Genomic DNA, 22,152 nt, shown 5'->3' on the forward strand with positions numbered 1-22,152 from the left:
TCGTTTTCCTCTACCTTCTCCAAGTTGTGATGCTTTTCATTTGGCAGAGCTGAAATCTAATTCTGTCACATGGCTTTGATTCATCTGTGATCGAGAGGAGAGTGTGACCAAGGCGCGGTGGCTTTAATAAAAAATAATTTCTCCTTTATGAAGACGCTGTGCAGTGGAGGCCGTCCACTGTCCTGCATTAGTGAAATTAACATCCAGACTCATTTTTCAGACTGCTCCATTAACAGCATGAAAGTGACAGCTGCAAAGGACCGAAAGTATTAGCTGTATTAAAAACCTGTCGGAGGGGAAATTAAACTGCAAAACAAACACATAACTGATAATGGAGGATTAAAAAATAAGACCTCAGGCTCTCAATATTGCCAAACTGTACTTTCATACAGTGTGACTGAAATATGAAGTGCGGAGAAGTTAATGTGATTGGGAGGAGGAACGGGAGACTCCTCCTTCATGCGTTTACTCTGCATCTATTTCTGCTGAGAAAGCAGTAGAGTGTCTGAAATGCTGGGAATAATAATAACAGTAATGATAATAATAATAAAGTTATACAGGCCACGCCTGGGTCAGCCCTAGCCATCAGATCAATGTGATGTGGTTAAGTGTTAAATGACCCAGCATAGAGACCAAAAAGAAATGAAACCTGAAGAACTGATTAAAGAGACTGAGATCCTTAGTTAAAATTGGAACAATATTTCCCAGTATCATTGCTTTTTGTTTATTTTTGCCAAGTTCTTTGTGAGGTATAACTAAGCAATGAAGCCAGCGCTCTCTGAGTCTCTCATCCTGTGGACGAACTCCAATTCCACCGACTTGGACTGCACCTTCTACTCCATGTTCTGCTCGGTGTAGCGACACAGGAACCAGCTCTGGACCTGCTGCGGGTTCTGGTTAGAGTGCTCCTCCGTCTCAGAGCAGACCCAGGATAATTTAAACCTCATGCTGTCGTTAGTGATGACTCCAGCTCTAACCTTATGTTTTGAATATTTTTTTTAAAAAAGGGGGATGTTTGGAGGTAAAAAATTACAAATTTTAATACGCGTCAGTTAAAATAATTATTTTTCCCTCTAAATGCCAAGACTTGAGAGAACAATAACTAAAATGGCAAGGCTTGTCTCCATTTAAAGTTAAAGGTTTAAAAACAAACAAAAAACAACAGATGTGGCCAGTGTGCCCAGTTAAATTTATATGTGGGGAAATACTGCTTTTAATGTTTGAGTGGTGACACTGTGAAGTGCTTTGCTTTGATCACGCGTCTGTTCTGGAAGGAATTTGAACCATTTAGGAAATAAAAGTCTGAAATCTGATGAATGATCAGCACAGTCTGGTTCAGGGCTGCTTGCTTCCTCTTATGAACCTGAATCCAGTTTGTTTGTGGTGTGTCTTGTGGACTCCCCGCTGACCCTCCCTCCGTACCCTCGTCTAATTGAAGCTGGTGAGCGCAGATAGCTCTCCTGTCTCTGTCTTAAGATGGCAAATAAAATACACTTAACCTTCAGATGGACTCGGGCCGGTTGGAAGGGCAGCCACCGTTTCAGGACTAGAATCTTTTTTCTCTATCAACTTAATTGTGTTTTCAATTATTTCGGCCCAGATTTTCTGTCTCCTGACATTTGCTGTAAGGACAGTTTCCCCCTTTCCCTCCTCCCCACGAGCCTGGGATTTCTTTGTTTTATGGAAGTTTTTCCTTAACGGACAGAAATGTAACCCTCGAGGCCGTGCTCGGGAGTTTGTTTTGAGCTCTTCATTTCTTTTTCCTTCAGTCTGTCGTTCTCTTCCACCTCCTCCCTCTCCTTCGTTCTCACATCAGTTTCCTGCTGGTATTGATCCCCTCCCTCAGTCCCTGGTGATCAGGTTTTACCAGTCTCCCATTGATTACCAATGGAGGCAGAGCTGAGGTGCATGATGGGAAGATTGCAGGGCTGTAGCTGCAGCAGTAGGAGGCAGGGATGGGAGGGTTGTAGCTTTGATTACCAGAAATATAAGATATTTAAAAAATACAGCTTAATTATTGATCTGGGTGTCTCACACATAAACATAGTGCAGTATTATACTAACTATTACTTGTAATTGATTATTGCTTATTGCTTATTATTATTATTATTATTATCATTATTATTATTAAATTATTGCTTATCTGAATGAAAGTGTTTGACTCAGTGGCGTAAATGTGTTAAGGTTAAATTAAATTTAGACAGCGTTTAATTTTACAGTCGCCACAGCAGATGTCTGTCTGGTCGATCAGTGAAGTTGTTTTTTAAATTAAATATGATCAATCAGTTAATCTGTTTAAATTTCTAAATGAAACACTGATAATCAAAAACATTTATTTTCTGTCAGCAGCCCCTTTACAACTTCATGTCAATCAGACAACACCTCTCCTTTCCTTCCTTCATTCGTTCTTTCTTCTTTTTTTTTTTTTCTTCCTTATCCCTTTCAGTCTTCCATATTACTTCCTTCCATCAGTCTTCTGGTTTTTCTCTGTCCTTCTTCCTTCCTTTTGGTCCTTTATTTACTTCGCTTTCCTTCTTTTCCTTTATTTCTGTCAGTCTTCCCTCCTTTCAGCATTGGTTTCATCCTTCCTTCCATCATTCTTTTTTCCTTTCTTTTCTTCATTTCCTCCTCCTTCCTTTTGGTTTCTCTTTCTCTCTCTCCGTTTTCTTCCTTCCTTCTATCCTTCCTTCTTTTAGTGTTCCTTTCCTTCCTTCCTTCCTTCCTTCCTTCCTTCCTTCTTCCACTCAGAATTCATTCATTCCGTCCTCCTTTATTCCCTTGTGTCCTTTGATCTGACCCTCTTTCTTTCAGGCTTTCTTTTTCTCTCTCTCCCTTCTATCGTTCTTTTCTCCATACAGTGTTCCTTCTGTCTTTCAATGTTTCCTTTCTTCCTTCTTTCTTTCTTTGGATCTTTCCTTCTTTCCTTCTTTTAGGTCTTGCCTCCTTCCTTCCTTCCTTCCTTCCTTCCTTCCTTCCTTCCAGTTTTTTTCAGTTTCTTTCTTCTGATGTGAATTTCCTTTCAAGCACTATTCTTACATTTTATTTAAAATGAGGTCCTGACATTATTCCTGTGGACACAGCTTTGTGGTTTTTCTCTGTTCCGTCATCAGTCATCATTAATCATTATTTTAAAAAAAAAAACAACCCTTTCAGTTCTGTCAAATTACAAGCAAGCTGACCTCAGTCCTCACAGCACATTCAATAACATTACTTAAATATAATTAAATACAATTAAAAGCAAAGGCATTCTGGTGATATTTCTTGTTATTATCATTGAAATAAAGCTACCTCTTAAAGGTTACAGCCTTTTTTTAATGCTCGGTGACATTTCAGTTGTTCTCCTTTTTATGACACGTCCATAATTTAACTGCATGGACTCCACAGGTTGTTGCATTACACCGTCCTGCCCTTTTTTTAATGGATTCCTTCCTTTATGGATAATGTCATTTCAGCCAGAAAGCCTTTTTATCCCAATCCATTTCTGGTTTTTATGAAGATTTAGCCAAGCGGAGGCGCGCACGGAGGGGAGCTCGTCCGTCCCCCTCTTTAGTTTATTGGGTTATGTTTGGGAGCAGCTTGCCCAACAAATAGGATTTAAATACAATGTCATTATAATAGATCTGCTGGTCGCAAAGGAAGCGGATCGATAGGCTTCAAAAATCAATCACACTGTGCACGCGGGCAGAAACCGAGGCAGCAGGTACACACTGGACAGGAAGTGATACTGCCTCACATCTCACCAGCCAGCAAGTCGTTTTAATGGTTTTAACATGTCAAATCAAAGCTCGTCATTATCGGCTCGTCACTTTCATGATTGTACAAACAATTAGGATTAGTTCAAAATCCTGTTTACCTGTTAGTTCAACCTGTTGGGCCTCTGTGATCTCATCCACAGTACGGTGTTTAATAATATTTTTTTGAGTCCAGGTAGATGTGAGGAAATAACAATAAAGTGACTATATAAGAGTCAGTTTCACTAGTTAACATGTGACTGGTAAACTAAATCTGAATATAATATAGTCATCTGGCTCTTCAGAGTGAAAATGCGCGATAAGTGACATAAAATAAATGCTGTTAAAAAAGAAAAAGATAAGAGCAACTTTATTTGTCTCAAAAATGGTGAAGCTACTGCTCTGTTAGCTTGTCGTCCATTTCTGATTGTTGATGGCTTCAGAAGCGTTCCACCTGATGGGTTTTCATGATGCAGAGTGAAGAAAAATTTTCCAGGAAGTGTAAGTTTATTAACACACATGAACGTGGATTTGCCGCATCAGTCACTCATAGTATTTACTTTACAGAAGACACGATGATATTCATGTTGTGTGTTCTTTATAATTTCTTGTCTGCTCTGTTTGACTAGAAAGCACATGATTTTGGTGGCTAGAAACTTGCTGCTTGTTGTCTATTGTTGTAGTATTTCCAACTTCATAGATGGTCCCTTTAAGGTCTTCTATCCTTTTGCTGTTTGTTTAACCCGATTGTTTTTGTTGAAGAGGTTTTAACTTGTTGGAAAGAGAATTGACTGAATTTTTGAAGCTTGAGTCTAAGACTTGAGTTGTATACGAGTAGTTATCAAATACATGTCTGTTTCAAAAATGAAGAGCACTCTATGGCAGCGGTCCCCAACCCCCGGGCCTTGGACTGGTACCCCTCCGTGAGTCGTTTGGTACCAGGCCGCAAGAGTTGAGGCTCAGGTGTGAAATGTATGGTTTTCAGGGTTTTCAGCGTTATTTTGTTATCGCCCTCCTCCTGAATATGAATAAATCTTCTTTTTTTCGGTACCGGTACTACTAGTTTTAATTTGTTGTATTAATCCGCGACACCATAAAGGCCGGTCCATGAATAGATTGTCGGGCATAAACCGGTCCGTGGTGCAAAAAAGGTTAGGGACCACTGCTCTACGGCACTTAAAGTTGGTAATAGCCAGCAAAATGCAGCTGAGAAAAGCTCAAAGTTATTGCAGAGCTAAAAAGTCTTTCTTTGGAGTTCCAAAGAGTATTTTGGTTAGACTTTGGTTAGACAAATGAAATTACCAAGAATGTACTTGTGCTTGGTTGTTCTGACCAACCTTGTCTACTAAAAACTTAAATGCCTTTATTCCGTCCCCCATCTGTCTCTGTCTTTACTTTCACTTTCCTCTCTGTTAACCTGAACTTTTTAGTGATTCTGGTTGGGAGTCTATCTCTAATTCTGTTATCTACTGGCCCAGTCTGGCCCGAGGGATGGATGCCATCTGTAATCCATTTATCAGAGGCGGCCGCTGGGCCTTCTTCCAAATGACAGCTGGTCTAAAGCAATCTCATTATAAAGAGCATCAAGATATAGTATGGAAATATTGGAGGCAGGAGGGGGGAAAGGGGGTCCTGAGCTCAAAACAAGGGACAGAGAAGAAACACCGTGGGGATAAAACAAAACCACATTTTTACTTAGTCCAAAATACAGTAATGGTGACTCTTATATTCATTTTTAATCCAGGTGGATCTAACTACACTCTGATGTCCAGATAACACCTCTGAAGGTTGTGGTTTACCTGGCCGATTTGATTTCATTATCAGATCACTAAAGCCACTGATTATACTGTCTGATTATCTGTGTCATTACAATCAATATATTACTGCTAATGAATTATTAAAAGTAATTGGGAATGAAGAAGCAGAGCGTTAAATAACTACTTGCCTGCAATGTTGTTTATTTTTTTTTCATGTATACATTTTTATTATTGAAGAAAAATTGTTTTATTCTTAATTTTATTTTTGTTTTCTTGTACAGCAAATGTCTTATTATTTTTCTGATATTGGTTATCGGTCTTCTGTAATATCGATTATCATTATTGGCTCTGAAAAGGCCATATCAATCTATCCCCGTTCATAATATGTGTGTTACAGTCTATTTAAATTAAACATGTTGAGTATTTCAGGACCAAAATAAAATTGTTTAATTAGAAGCTTAGCGGTTTATATCTGGAAGGCACAGATCATTCCCTTCTCATGTTTCCTGCAGTTAGCAGGAAACCATAAGAACATCAGGTCACTGTTGTGGCTTTTCCCTGAGACAACTCCAGCTCTACCATTTTGGACTACAGCGGGCGATGGTAGTCCTGGTTCAGTTCTGCTGCAAGCGGAAGGATCGCTCCAACCAGAACCTGTAATGTAATCATGATGCTGGATTTTCTCCATGTTTGGTCTATAACGAGCTTCTTCTTTTTTTTTTTTCTTTCAGTGTTTTCAGAAATAGCCAGTGGCATATAAAATCATCTGTTTAAAACAAAAAAAAAGTACGTACATTAGTTGTGGGTGGTAATTTTTTTTAATTAATTTATTTTTTTAAGAAGCCCAAGTATAGATCCCTGTGGGACACTTGTAGTAATGGCAAGGGCCATGAACATGGACAGGTTGCAGACCCAGCAGTGGCTAGCCCTCTCACTCGGTTTCTATTCAACACACCAAGTGTGCTCGCTCACGCCACCTCTTCTTGTGGGTGTGTGTATCTGTGTGTGTGTGTTCATTGTGAGTGAGTGCTTGTTCACCCTGCAATACAAATTCATAACAATGCTGTGCTTGCTCATCCAGAGAGAGAGAAAAATAAGAATTAGATATCAGAGGGTGGAGAGGTGTGTGTGTGTGTGGGGGGGGAGGGGCTCAACACACTTTTTATGTAGTCCTTATTGGGGCCTTGATCCAAAGTGTGTAAGGAGCTCTCATCTCCTACTGTGATATACACACACACTTTTAACACACACACACACACACACCTACAGCATTTCCACCACGCACACACACACAGACACACAGACACACACACACACCACACAAACACACACCCAGAGTCCGCCACGTAGCCACCACATGATAACAAAGAGGTTTATTTTGGGGTCGTGTATGTATGAGACAACAATAAAAAGGCCCTCCCTCCCCCGAACACCTCTCTCGACTCCACTCTCTCTCTCTCTCTCTCATCCCACTTGGCTACTTACTGGACCTCAACGGATAATGTCGGCTCACACATAAATTCCGTCACACCATCACCTACACCACCACACACACACACACACCCACACACACACACACCAAAACACACACACACACACACACACACACACAATCTTTCCAGAGGTCTGTGAACACGACCGTCTGTGTGTAAATGTGTTTGCACTGTGACTAAAGGCTTTCAGCGTGACAATGAAGTGTGTGTGATGATTAATACCAGGACAATAGACGTGTGCCTGTTCAGTTGTTATCAGCTCACTGGAGACCCCCCTCCCCCCCCTTTTTTTTCCCAAACCACTTTTCACTTCAGTGTAAAAGGAAGGACAGAAATTAAAAAGTAAAAAACAAAAAAAATTACTCAATAATAATATGGTCCTCACACTGATCTGAATGATAAATATCGATCTACAGATCTTTTAAAATAAATGCAGTGTCTAAAACCCAATAGAATGCATGAAAAGAGAAATAAAATCCATGTTTTCTGGTTCTCCTGATTACGTTTAACTATATGGTTCAGGGCCTCGAAAGAAGCCTGGAGGTTCTTGGCAAAAGATGTGTGAGTTGGTCAAACTAAGATTCAGACTTGTTAATTCCAATTTCAAACACAGAAAGTTTAACAATACCTCAACCAGATGATCGTAATTTTCTGGAGTTTTCTGGAAGGGCCTGTTGTGTTTTTAAATAGTCACCAGGGGGCGATACCTGTAGTTGCAGTAAACCCGGGGTTTATAGGAACCAGTCCTCAGTCCTGACCTCCTGTTGACTTGTTGGGTTCAGTCACTTATTTCGGTCATACTGAATAAATTATTTCCGAGTTGAAAACACCTGTGGTGGCAAGCTTTACAGCGGAACCTCTATATTTTGTAGCTGTTTACCATCACAAGGGGGCAGTGTTAAAAAAATTCTCATGCTAGTTTTTAGATTTTTGACTATATGTTTGTACTTCTTTCTCTAAACATGGAGTTTGTATGTTGATCTCTTTTCTGTTTAGGCAATATTTCAAACAATCCAACAATATTCTCTCCGTCTCTCTCTTAAGGTTGTCTGTCTAACCTCCCGCCAAATGCGAAGAAGATCTCCAACTCTTACGAGGAGCGCCGTAAACAGGCCACTGCCATTGTCCTTCTGGGAGTCATTGGGGCTGAATTTGGCGCAGAGATCGAACCCCCGAAGGGCTCGGCCCGGGCTCGAGCTGGTGGACAGGCACCCGAAGGTTTTGGACTGACCAGCGGAGGATCGTCCAACTACTCCCTGGCCAGACACACCTGTAAGTCCAGAAACGGCAAACACACTCATGATAACACATTTACCGAATTTCCCAGAGGAACCCACCCGAGGGATTAATAAAGTTTTATCTAATCTAATCTAATTTATTTGGTTAAATTTGCAGCCCAAAATTCTTCAAATGGACCACCAAGATGTGCACATTTTGTTTAGTTTGATAGGTTAAGAGAAATCTTAAAAACCTTTGGATGGATATGGCTGTGGTGCTTATAGGTTTTACATTTTTATGTTTGTGTAAATTCTGCAGAAAATCTCTAGTCCTGGCAGGTGTCACCATAGCAGGTGTGTTGTGTCCTACTGTTTTATGATAATAACCTGTAGAGACTCTCAGGACTGTGTGTTTTCAGCTTTCAGAAGCCTGTAACGGTTTCTTTCTTTCTTTCTTTCTTTCTTTTTTCTTCTTTTTTTTTTTTTGCCCATTTCTGCGCTACTGAATTTACTTGCTCAGCGATAGAGTTTTGGTTGCTGCTGTGTTGGGTTTTTGGAGCCAGAAGTGACTGTATAGTACAGTACCTACTAATTAATAAGTGACAAACAAATAAAAATAAACTTTCTTCATTGTGCCACATACAAGCCCATAGTTATTTTCAGGTAATTCCACTAAAATGCTCCAAAATCCACCAATAGCACAGTTTTATTATTATTTTATGAGGTTTAATTGGTTCCCAACTTAAACCCAATCAAATTTTAAAAGCATCTAGCCAACTAAACTGAAGTAAAAAACATCCTAAAGACACCCCGTAAACATCCACAACTCCACAACTGACATAGTAGAAACTTCAGTGCAGGATTAGAGGTGAGTAGAGATGGGATTGATTTTCACCTGCCAAGCTTGACACCTTAAGGAGCTTGGTGCTGACTTCCACACACACTCGGCGAGCCCGGCCCTGTGCCACGCTGTGCCTGCAGCGCTGGACCTTGGTGGGCATCAAACCCGCACTAAGTAGAGGTGCTCTTCCGTCCCACTGCTCCCGTGCTCTGATTGGCTGCCTCTGGGGGAGGGGAGGGGGACATCCGCCTGGTGACACAGCCTGCGCTCTCGCCGATAGGCTGTGGAGCGTGATGCTTCTTAGCTGGACCTGCACACAGCAGTCGGCTCACCTGTGTGGACACACATACGCACCAGAAACCTTAAATCCATGTCATGAGATGAAAACAACTCCAGATTTAATTGATTTCCTGGAGCCATACTGTACGACTGGAGACGCCGAAAAGCTATTAATTATAACTGCTTTTTAAAACAATCATCAGCATTGCATGTAAATATGAATATGAACACATTGAAACTACTCCTTAAGATTTATTCTAGTTTCAGCCATGCTTATATGGAAAATGAGTTAATTAACAACCCTGTGTGGCTAACGTTTGGTTTCTATTTTTCAGTCTTTTACAAAAATGCCCAAAATGGCGCTGATCAATTTTTTTTAATTTTTATTTATTTATTTTTATTATTTAGCAGAAACCTCCAGAGTTGAAAAATCAAGTATTATGTTCTCTATTAGCAAAATTTCCCATGAAGTTAGATGTTGCGGACACAGGAAGTGGTCTGCTAGGCCTTAAAGGTCTTAAAGTTTCTATTTTGACTTGAAAGTGGTGAATTCAAGATCAGATATAGTTGATACTAGTAGATTGTAATTAAATGGTGGAAGGGTGCGTGTGCACATATTCTCTTATATTGGGTCATCTTATGGTCATAATAATCTGGTTATGTATACACTGCAGCACAGTTTAGGATGTTTTTATGCTTTCTCTTCTTTCCATAGGTTTTTGTTACTCCTACCTCCTCCTCCGTTTTACTACTCTTGTTCAGTTTGTTGTCCCCCCCCCTCTTCCTCCCTCACTCTGTTATGAAATTGAAGGATGGATCGGTGTTGTTGGCGTACAGCGCAGTGTGTGATGAATGAGAGCTGTCCGCCTAGAGAGTGGGAGGGTACAGTAGCCTGTAGTATAGATTGATGCTTTCATATGGCGGGGGTGGGGGGGGAGAATCGAGCTTAAGGATGGACGGATGGACCGATGATGGCGGTGGGAAGGGAGACGAATTATCCTGCTGTTGGGCAGGATAGGAGAAACAAACTGAACATCAGTGTGTTCAGTCTCTGGACAATAAAAAGCTCACAGTAAATGTCAAAATGCTCCGAGTCCCCTCTGAGGTCCACTCAAGTCTGATCCGTGGCATTTTCAAACATTCATGAGAGCTGATTGGAAATTGAGTTTTACTTTGTGTTGTAGGACATTTAACAGGGAGAAGCAGGTAACGGAAGGTAGAAATGTCTCTGCTGCTGTGAGTGGGATACAAGAAATAGAACAGTTTCTTTATCAACGCTTGAGAAACAAACAGAAGGGGAGAAAATGTTGGAAACTTTCAAGCTCAAAGTTGTACATTTATGGGGGGAAAAACCCTCAAACACTGGAAAATTTACAAGGAAGAAATTACATTAACAGCAGATAACTTGTGAAAAGTGATGTAGCCACATAGAGAATCAGGAAAGATCTCATCATTTGGTCGTTCGTTTGTTAAAATCCTTTCAGACATTGGTAATAATACACAGAAAAAATGGCATAATGCATGCCTGTCATATCCTGATGATCTGGATCTGCAGGCCAGTTATTACCAGATGTAGACGGGGTGAGACTGACTACAGGGTTATGCAATGTAATGATGGACATTACATTACACTTCTCATGTAGCTGCACAGCATCTCTACATGAGCTAAAACCTTCATTCTTTCTCTTTTTGTCTTGTTTTTCCTCTCCGTCTATGTCAAGCACTCTGCAGCCAGTCTGATCCAGCTCTCATCCACTAACCAACCCAGCATTGATTTACCTTCACCTCGCATTTAAGCTCAAACAGAGGAAGAGAGGGAGAAGGGGCAGTTAGCAGATGGAGAAAAGAAAGCACAAAGCCTGTTAGCGCTCGTTTCGGCCTGGTAAATTTTAGACGTCACCAATCTGTCACTATATCACACACTGTACTTCTCCCCCTCAGTCTTCCTTCCTTCCTTCTTCACTCCTTCCTCCTCTTCCTCTAATCATCCTCTGTGTGTTAATGTGACATGTTTACTGCCCTAACTAACAGCTCATTATGGCCGACTGATGCTTTGTCAATAGCAATCAGTTCATTTGGGAGCCCGGTGCTGCCTTTAAACAAAGATGTCCGCTGTGAGAAATGAACCCTGAGTCAAAGCCTTCCTCTCGCTGGGAATGGGGGGAGGGGCTGTAAATTTGAATCTCGATCCAGCCAATTACAGCGCTGACTGTTAACGGCCGTCTTTAATTGTCTTGCGAGGAAATAAAAGTAAAATAATGAGGCTTCGAAGAGCAAATGTGGCTCTGTGGTCAGAGTGGGCTCCCTTAGGGTTTGTCATGCTCACACCCCACCCACATTTGCTGCTCACACTAATGAACTTTGACCTCATGACCTCTAAAGCCTATTTTGCATTAGGTGGAGAGAATCGGTCCCCTGGCTCACTGCTCTGATGGATTCACACTAAGAAAACCACTAAAGTTATAACATTTAGCCTGTTTGAGGACGATTAATGCTAATCTTTGTTTGGAAGCATCCCGAAATCTCCCAGAAACATTTTTAAGGGGCACACTATTGTCTTTCTAACTGTCATTAAAGATTATTTTCTATTTTCACTGATTTTGATTGAAATGAAACTGTCAAAATGAGTAGAAAATTGATACTGAACATTTACACATGAATGTGTTTTTTTAAAAAAAGCCAGAAACTCATTTGTAATTGATTTCTGTGCGGCTGTTATTTGTAACGATCACTAAGTGGAGGTCAGAGGCAGTGTTGGTCAAGTTACTTGAAAAAAGTAATCAGTAACTAATTACTGATTACTTCCCCCAAAAAGTAATCCCGTTACTTTACTGATTACTTATTTTCAAAAGTTCTGTTGCTCTATTTTCACCTGTAAAGCAGGACTGCGGTAGGCGGAGGTTTACTCTGGTGCAGGTGTGCCGCGGTCAGTTGAAGAATCCGCGACTTTCTCTGTGAGTTTCCCATTACGTCGTTGCGCACTGTGCTGCCCAGTTAAATTGACTTCATTTCAATTAGTTAAAGTTACTAAACTAGACCTTTCATATTGTGTTTAGGGTGTTGGTGAATTGTATTGAAAGATTGAAATAGTTACCGTGTCATCTATTGGTCTTTAAACTAGAAGGTTCAAAGCTAGCAGGTTCTCTCTTGTTTGTTTGTTGTTTTTTTTCCCCTGTAATTTTAATCCAATGTGACAACATTTGGACTTAAAAAGCAAGTCCTAAATTAACAGCTACCACCAACAACATTATCAAAGTGGAGTGTTCCAGTTCAAAGTATAAAATTGAACTTTCCTTTCCAGTAAACAGTAAAGCTGACATTTGCGAGTCTGCGCATGAGTTATTCCAGGTATCATTTAGGTTTTTTATGATTTATTTGATATTCTGGTGTGTTATTACTTTCACCTCACTCCCTCATTCAAAGACTGTCACTTCTGGCTCCAAAAAACCAATGTGGTTGTGAAGCGAAAATTGGAGCCTTGAAAGTGCAGAGCTCACAAGCCAATATAAACCCTATTGTCTTAACAATGCCAGCTAACAACATTAGCCAATGCTGTCACTGTCTGTAGATAGCTGCTATTCTTACACGGTTAACCTCTTGCCATATCGTTCATAGACCCATCCATAGGTTTTTGTGTGTGTAGATGTAAACCAATAAGGAAGGGGGTTTGCCATTTAAGGCAGGCTGATGATGAAATGCCAGGAGATCCTGGTGATGCGATTAGCCGAGTGCGTCTGGAGACCGGTGGACCTTTAGAGCCACCACAGGATTATAACTAAAGTAAATCATCTGTTTTATATCGTATGTTTCTTCATTTTATGCCTATTTAGCTTTTGCATTTCAAGTGAAAACACACAAAGGGTCGTATTGATTTCTGTGACTGCAGCAGCGGCAGAAGAGAACAGACAAAAGACAGATTTTCAGCTTCACAGTAGATAAAATGAGAACTTAAATGCATGATACTCAAAAAAGAGGATGAAACAAATGAAACTCTTTTTGGTTGGTGTTATCTTTGGACCTCTGCCTGCAAAGATAGGTGGGTGAGACGAGCTGGGAAAGACAGACAGATGTGAGGTGGGGAGCAGAGAGGGTGGTGGAAGGAGAGCGTTATTGAGGGGAGGGGGGGGATTTTTTTCAGGAGTCTTAATGGTCAGTCTGTCCCCACAGAGACTGGCTCAAATGTCAGGTCAGCTATGAAGTGACCTCCATCCCGCTTGCTGTCTTTATCCTCCGAGTGTGTGTCTGTCAGTGTGTGTGTTGGACTATTTTCACCCAAAACCTCACCAAAAATATCAGAACATATTTTGTCTTTATGAGAATGTTTTCCTTTCTTTTCTTTGTTTAAGATTGCACCTGTGGTGCAGCTTGAGGCTGCTTTTCAGAGCTGATGAGACCATGAAAGATAATATTAATGTCCTTCAGATGACAAAAATTCCAGCATAAGAGGGTCACTGTGTGTATTCTTTAGTATTGTCTGATGCTGAACCCTCACAGGCTGATTTCAAACTCCTGCTGTTTTCTGATAAAACCCTCTGATTCGTTTCTCTCTGCAGGTAAGGCCCTGACCTTCCTGCTGCTGCAGCCCCCCAGCCCCAAGCTGCCTGCCCACAGCACCATCCGACGCACCGCCATCGATCTGATTGGTCGAGGCTTCACCGTGTGGGAGCCGTACATGGATGTGTCGGCGGTGCTCATGGGACTACTGGAGCTGTGCGCCGACGCCGAGAAGCAGCTCGCCAAGTGAGTCACGACGAGCCGCTTAAACAAATGAAGTTGCTGCCTTTTTAAAAAATGTTTCATATCAGACCGAAGATGCTGACAAGATAAATGTAAAACAGTTTTAAGAGTTTCCTGCTCACTTTGCCTTCATCTTCATGGAAATTATCATGAGAGTCTAACTGCATGTATACTAGAGTCCTTAAAAGTGTCATAGTGTTGGTCTGTTGTGTTGGCATGAAGGCATCTTAAAGACACACTACTAAAAGATCAGGAGTCGTTGTTTCATGCAGGCTGCAGTGGTCGTTGGTGTTTTCACCGACGGATTCTCCTGTAAGGGCAGACTGGTTGAAATGGACCCTCACTAACAAATAGTTTCTTTTTTTTTTTACACGCAGTATTTTCACATTCACACCGATTTGACGGTGTTTCACATAATTTGGTAATTTTTTTTATTTAAAAAAAAAGATTTTGCATCTGGAAATTGAACGCTCTACATTTGTTTACTTTCTCTCCAGCGACTGAAAACAGACAATTTGTCTGTACTCACTTCCTGTTTGTTAATTTGTTAAATTGTATCCGTCCCTCTCAGATTCCAGAGTATATCCTATAGATACAAACATATGCATCCGCACAAATACAGACACACACACACACACACAAACGAACATTATATAGCCGACACAGTGAGTTATGGAAGCCCGACTCTAATCTGATTTCAAGACATTATGATGATGTAACGATGTCTGCGTTGGCCTGACACGAAAGTCCTCTGTCTCTGTGCACACATTTGTCTTTTTCTTCATTTTATTTAGCATTTTGTGCCCCACTTAAAGTGGCTCTTAAAAATTTCCATCTAGAAAAGCAAGAAGATTGCCCTGCAGTCTCTAGCTCCAGACAAGATTAACCCATTAGACTTTAATCAGGTGAGAGACAAGATCAGATGTTAACAAAGTACACAATATTAGCGCCAGTGTGTGGACTCTTGATTTCCCAGCTTAGATAACGCCTTTAAATATTTTTGGAGAACTAAGATGAGCAAACGGTAAAGACACTGACACTCCGACTTGCTGAGTTACAAGACTTTGTAAAACCACAGATGTCAGCAGAGCCGGTTTCAAGTACTCAGCCATCAACATTACTGGCAGCAGAGTCGAGGTCAGAGGTCGTGGCTGCCTTCATGCAGTCAAAGTGAGGTTGTGGTTTGAAGCAGCTTCTTACACAAGCGAAGGTCAGGGGTCATGCGGAGAGGCTAATTCAGTGGCTTCTTCTTCATGTATGATACAAAGAGCAGCGCGTGTGCGTCTTCCTCCCTGCTGAAATCTAACTGGCCAATATGAGTTGATCCTATTAAGTCTGAAACTCGAGCTGGCCCAGTCTGGTTAAATGAGTATAGATATGTCTGTGTGTCTGTGTGTGTGTGTGTGTGTGTGTGTGTGTCCCCGTGTCCGTCCGTTCATTTTTGTTACCTCCCTGGGACCTCTCTCAGTATAAACACTGACCTTAGTCCTCATGGGGACCCAAACCAGGTCCTAATGAGGCGAAACATCGTTTCTGGGGTCCCGGTTAGGGTTTGTGTTGGGCTGTTCACAATAAATTGAAGTCAGTGAAGTATTCTAGCAAGGAAAGCTGCAGAGTGGTGTGTCAGGAAGGGAAATGACACAATTCCATTTTAATGGAATACATTTTCGGTCAAATAGAAAGAGAAGATGCCTATAAGATCCACACAAGAATTAATGCAAAAAAAAATTATTGTTATAAGTTACAGTACAGTGAAAAAACATTGATACAGTAGATAAAGTTGAATATGCCAGTAGTGTAAAAAATAGCAGTCAAAAATTTGATTGACTCCAAGCAACTTAATCCTCATAGTGCTTCCAATCACACCAGGAGCGTCTCAGAAGCGTCATTTTTATTTTACCCCCTTCCCCCTTGCACAGTCTTTTATTTTGAAAATTTCCTGTGTTTGACGTGCATCTCTTTTCACCTCCTCTGTCATTTTATATTTTTAGTAATTTTATATTTCAAGTAATTGCTGACAAGCTTATGCCCTGGTGAAGTGCTTGTCTATCCCTTCACAATTTAAATATTTACTACTTCTTTTGGAGCATTGGTCAGATTTTAACTGACACACACTGGTCACTTTAGGAGCTCTTTGCGCAAAGTGCGGTCAAGATCAAGGTCATATTTGACTTTTTTGGGTAATAACCTGGAAATTGTGAGGGATTATGTGCTGAGTGAGCTACGACCTCACTGATGTCGTTTTATCTTTTGTTCTTTTAATAACAATCTTCATGTACCTTTAAAACATATGATGCAACACAAGACAACAATAAAAAATTTATTAAAAAAACAGGCAGACATAATTGTTATAATCTTGTCTTTAAAAAAAAATATATATATATTTTTTTTACAGAACCCCAAGTTTTACACATTTATTCCACCTTAAATCACATGTTTCTGCGAATATAATTACATCACATGGAGATGATGTCCAGTCAAAATGCATAATTTAATAACACAGTTGATGGGTAAGTAATCCCTCTAACGTGTATATGGATGTGTATAATATGCCAGAAAATAAATTCAGATTAATAAAAGGTAAATGTTAAATAAATTAATAAGAAATGAAAAATAAAGTTAACGGTAACAGTCAGAAAAAATACTAAACTGTAAACTGAAAATAAATTTAAAGGATTTTTGAATATTCAGTTTGAGAAAGATTATCTCAAGTCTCCTTATAGTAACAGCTGTCCCAATAATCCTTTGATAACCTTTTCAACATAGGCAAAAATTTGTCTATATTATCTATCAACCTCTGGAATCACATTTGAGACTAAACTAAGGTATAGCAAAAATAAGCAGTAGCACTAATGAGAGCTTCAATTAAGCTATTATCATGTGGTGTGTGTTCAGGAGTCACATTATAGGAGAAGTGTTGCAGTATCAAATGTTCTTTTTTAGATACTTTAGTTTAGGGTCCCCAGCGACTTAGTGGTGAGCTTAAGTAAATACTAAAACTTAAAATACGCACGCGCGCACACACACACGGAGTTCATGACCATGCATAATTAATAATGTGAAGTCTGCAGGTGTGTGGTGTTGCCTCCTGGTGTTGTTGAAGTAAACAGCACGAGGGCTGATCAATGAGACGCACAGTAATCACATCACTACATTATAATACATACGGAGAGGATGCACGAACACACACACACAGTCAGTATTCAGTACTCCTTCACTTGGGCAATTTTCTTTTCTGTTGACAGAGAAACAAGGAGTTGAATGCATTACTGGCTAAAAGAGAGCACACACGCTCACTCTTTCTTTCTCCGCTCTCTCTCTGAGGATGTATTTCCATGCAGCTGACTTGCAGTGAGGCTTTTTGTCCCTGATCCACCCAACCAGTTGTCAATACACTCCTCGCAGAGCTGTGTGTGTATGTGGGATAATCCCTTTTCAATAGGTAGAGATTTGAAAAAGCTCCCGGTGTGGAAGACTTGCACTTTATATTTTCAGACACACAAGCCCCCCCAAAAAAAAGAAAAGAAAGGGAAAGAAACTGCTTCAGCAGTCTCCACACAGTTTTCAAGGAATCCATTCTAAGAGGTAAAAGCTGCTTTCAGCAGATGCACACCTTTATATGCTCTGCCTGTCTGCTTACTGTCTGAATAAACACCTGAGTTACTTTTATGTGAAGGTCATCGGTGCGTCCTGACCCTACCAGGGTTATTATAGTTACTACTAACTAAAGCTAAGTGTGAAGACATATTTTACTTAACTTAAATAAAAAGTGTAGTAATAATAATAATAATGATAACTAGACTATAAAAAATTACTGATAAAAATACACAGAAAATATTCAGGGTCATTTCATGAAAAATCAATCTGCGCCTTCCACCTGACCCATATAGAATTGGCATTTTTTTCTCTCTCGTTTATTTATGTATTTATTCTGTGTGTTTACCTCTGTGCATCTAACCAGAAAGTTCCACTGTGATCAAATCTATTTCACAAGGGAGACCTGGCCAAGGTAGCAGCCACACAAACTCTTAATATATTAAAAATACGACACAAAGTACAAGACATACAACATGGTATAAAACACTAGTGCCATCTCCAGGAAACGCTAACACATTCCTTATTCCATATAATTTCATATCCAAAGAATGTGGTGAAGCTACTAGAGTAGCTTTGCATGATTAATGGGTCGTAATAATCCATATTCCCTTTAGACTCACTGGCCACCACTTCATTAGGCACACCTTCCCAGTACCAGGTTGGACCCTGCTGCTTTAATTCTTTGTGACAATGATTTAGCAAGGTGCTGGAAACATTCCTCACAGACTTTGCTAAATGTTGACATGACAGTATCACATTGAACTCATTGTCATGTTCAATAAACCCGAATATTTCAGCTTTGTGTCACCGCGCTGAAAGCAGAAGATGGATACAGTGTGGTTATAAAGGGGTGGACAGGATGAGTGACAATGCACAGGCAGAATAAAGCAGGATGGATCAATGCTTTCTTGTAGTTTACACCAAAGCCTGACCATCCAAATGTTGCGGCAGAAACTGAAACTTGTCAGGCCAGTCAACGTTTTTCTAATTTTCTGTTGTCCTGTGTTGGCGAGCCTATGCAAACTGTAGCCTCAGTTTCCTGTTCTTAGCTGGCATGAGGGGCACTCCGTGTGGTCTTCTGCTGTTGTCTTCTTCTTTAAGGTTCAGTGTTTTCTGCATATCTTTTTTTCTAATGAGTGCTTATTTGGTAACTACTCTCTGAGAGACAGAGAGAGAGTGTGTTTTACCCAGGTGGCCAGTCATAGCTAGCCTACAAAATCATAAAGAATTCAGTGGTAACCAATTAATGTAATGAAACAAAGAGAAGCATGGCTGACTGGAAATGGAGTAGGTTGTGTGCATATAATCACAGGCTGAGTAGTTTTTATTCCTTAAGTCAAAGCCACTTTTACTTTGAGATTTCTACCATGATCAGCAATATGTACATTAAAGAGGAAAGCTTGGCATCTTTCCATACCCCCAAATAGTTTTATGCTAAAATTGTGTGGGATTGTTACAGACAAGATTTGACTGCAAGCTTTTTCTGCGGTATCTATTCTTGTGGCCCATGCACTATTGTATGGGTATCCTGATTAAAGCTTTTTCCACAGTGATTGTTGGATCTTTAAATTCTGTTCTCATTTGCACTATCTATAAGATCACTCTGAATTTAAGCCCGCTTTCGTACTACATATCTACAGAGATATCACATTTATATAGAAAGTTTTCTAAAACGTTGAGGGTGTTTGAATCTCCTCCCGGTCTCCACCCAATCAGAGACCACCACAGGGATAAATGCATGTTTTCAATGTGTTTGTCTTGCAGGGATAAATACATCTTTTTACACTGTATTTGTCTGTCTACAAGTTTTGAACGATTGCGTTTCTCATGCAGGGGTAAATGAATGCTTTGGCGATCTGTGTGTCATGCAGAGATAAGTACATGTTGTTGTCACCACGGATGTCCACTCATGAACCCTAAAGGGAAAAACAAAAATCTGGAAACTGCAGGTCACCATTACTGATCAGTTTTGATCTGTGGGTGTGTTTGTGCAAATTCCACCCAGACCTGAGATAAGGCTGTCAGAAACTCAGGGATATCATAAATATTGTTCCAAAATGTCAAAAAAGAAATGAAAAAATTATAATTAACTACTGAAAAAGCCAGTGTCTGCTGTAAAGATTGCATCAAAAGGTTGCCCTACTCTCCACCTCTCCACCATGCTCTCTGCAGTCTGTGGGTACATTTACAGTCAGTAAACCACGCCTTTAAGCAGCTGAGAAAACCAGTTAGTCAGTCCATTTAGACCAACACAGTGATGCGTGACCAGCCCATGTCAGAGTTTATGTGAACGGGTCAGCACACGCCAGCTAACCCTCCACAGATTGGACACCGCCAAGCTTTTAAGCATCCATCTCTTATTTATTTTTTTGGTCTAAAAATCTTTAAATCTATAAAAACTGTTACCTTTAGATTAAGCTGTTTTAAAAAAAAAAAAAAGGTTTAATAAATTGAACTTCTTTCCATTTAATTGAATTGTTTGCTGCCATTTATTCATTTTATCAATATTTATTGGTTCTTGATGTTTATGAAAAGCTATGAATGCTGACCAAAACATAACTTAAAACACTCCTTGTAGAACAGAAGAGACAGAGTGTGGACATGGCAAATGGACTGGTTCTTATATAGGGCTTTTTTGCTCTGCCTTCTCTACCTTTACACAACGTGCCTGATTCAACCGTTCACATACCCAAGCACTTTTTTTCTATGTTTTGTCTACGTAAATGCTTTCTAGCATTCTGTCTAACAGCTTGGAGTTAGTATGTTGCCCAAGGATATTTGGCATGCAGACTGGAGCTGCCAGCAGATTAGTAGATGACCTGCTCTACATCCTGAGCTGATCAACATATTCACACAAATTCCCTGCAGCATACTTACTCAGTTATTACAGTAAACAAAGTAAACAAATCACCACCCCGGGATCTTATAGTGTCTTGAATCTGCATTCGTTTTAACTGTTGCCAAGGGGTGACACAAAAAGACTTCTGGTCTGGTACAAATCTGTTAAAATTACTCTCTGCCCAAACCTCTGTAAAATGTTTCCTACCTAATTTATGGGCTCAGTCGGTCAATTTTAGGTGATATTAAATAAAAAATATGAAATTCATTTTGTAACTGTCACTATACAGGATATGCTTAGCCAATCAGCTTGAAGCCCACACATCACTCCTCGAACCTGGTTTAAAAACAGCAAGATGGCAAGAATGAAAACACTGGTGGCTACATCCATCTTTTGTACTGTCTATAGCGAGTCCTGTGGTCGGACCAAATGACTCTGAGAACTTCCACATGTTCAGCCCTACTTGTTAAGAACTGCAGAACGTTTAGAATCAATGCAAGGAGGGTTGCTCCTGAAAATTTAAAGGAATCATTTTGAATATGGCTGCGTGGTTGTTAATAAATCTGGACAGTTGAAAGTTAAACTCCAGTCACCCAACCCCAGTAAAAAGTAGGGTCATCAGTCTACATAGAAAAGGTCAAATGTGCATTAATTAGAGGCACATCTTACAATTCAGAAACGATCCAGTAAATCAGTCTGTAAACAGTCCAGTTACCCCATCTGCAACTCAGTGAAAAAAGCCAATCAGTAAGCCAGTGAGTCCCTGGAAGTCACTCAGCCATATACACACAGCGCTGGCTTCTTGCAGCGTGGATTCTGGTCATGTGACTGGAGTTATTCACTCCTCCCTCGCACACAAAAATCAATACTTCCAGTCCTCGCTCTGTGTGTGTGACTTGGTATCGACTGGATAATGTCAGCGTGATATTGGCTGTGAATGCAGTCATGTTGCCAGCTTCTCTCTCTCTCACACACACAGTAAGCCCTGAGTGTGTGTTTCATGTCAGCACTGAAAGTTCATCACAGTGGAATCCTTTCTATCTGGACTCATTAATCCATTTCAGTACAACCACTTTAATGCTGAATTTTTGTTTTTATTTCATGGACAGTTGCTGGCTGCTAGTTTGGATGATGAAACACTCTTAAAATAGACCCATTTTAATATTTAATTTTATTTATTAATATTTTCTTGGGTTTAGTTTTGTTTCGTGACTCTGTGTGTCTCTCTCTGTCTCCTGTGACTCTAATGGTAACCCAGATTATTTCATTACATGTGCTAAACGCTGGTTATTAACCTCAGCCGGTCTCGGCACAATTGTCCCTTTGCTGCCTTATATCAACACTGTGACTGTTTCCAATTACAGCCACCTCTCTGAATGAAATTAAACATTTCAATATTGCTGATATATTGCCGATATATTACCGGTATTAATTACGAGATCTGCGGCTGTAATGTGTAATCAGAGGAGATGAATTGTGCAACTCGCCCAGCCGTCCACCCATGTCTCTCGCTCTCCCTCCCTCCCTCCCTCCCTCCATTTGTTAACAAGGTGGCCTCACTCGCCCTCGTAGTCTTTTTTTCTCTTACAATCATACACATACACTCTCTGAGGTGGGTGTGTGTGTGTGTGTGTGTGTGTGTGTGTGTGTGTGTGTGTGTG

The 22,152-nt window shown here is 40.3% G+C and overlaps 1 protein-coding gene across 3 annotated transcripts in view; it reads left to right on the forward strand.

The window, feature by feature from the left end:
* The window catches only part of LOC102300574 (WD repeat-containing protein 7), a 104,751-nt gene that overhangs the window by 65,374 nt on the left and 17,225 nt on the right, over window positions 1–22,152 (forward strand). For all 3 annotated transcript variants that reach the window (XM_005944381.2, XM_005944384.2, XM_005944383.2), the window contains 2 exons: window positions 8,026–8,253; window positions 13,872–14,058. In XM_005944381.2, the coding sequence (XP_005944443.1) occupies window positions 8,026–8,253; window positions 13,872–14,058 (415 nt within the window). The remainder of the gene's footprint in view (window positions 1–8,025; window positions 8,254–13,871; window positions 14,059–22,152) is intronic.

The sequence above is a fragment of the Haplochromis burtoni genome, unplaced genomic scaffold (assembly GCF_018398535.1).
Source record: "Haplochromis burtoni strain Fernald_Lab_line unplaced genomic scaffold, NCSU_Asbu1 Contig_382, whole genome shotgun sequence".
Taxonomy (NCBI): Eukaryota; Metazoa; Chordata; class Actinopteri; order Cichliformes; family Cichlidae; genus Haplochromis; species Haplochromis burtoni.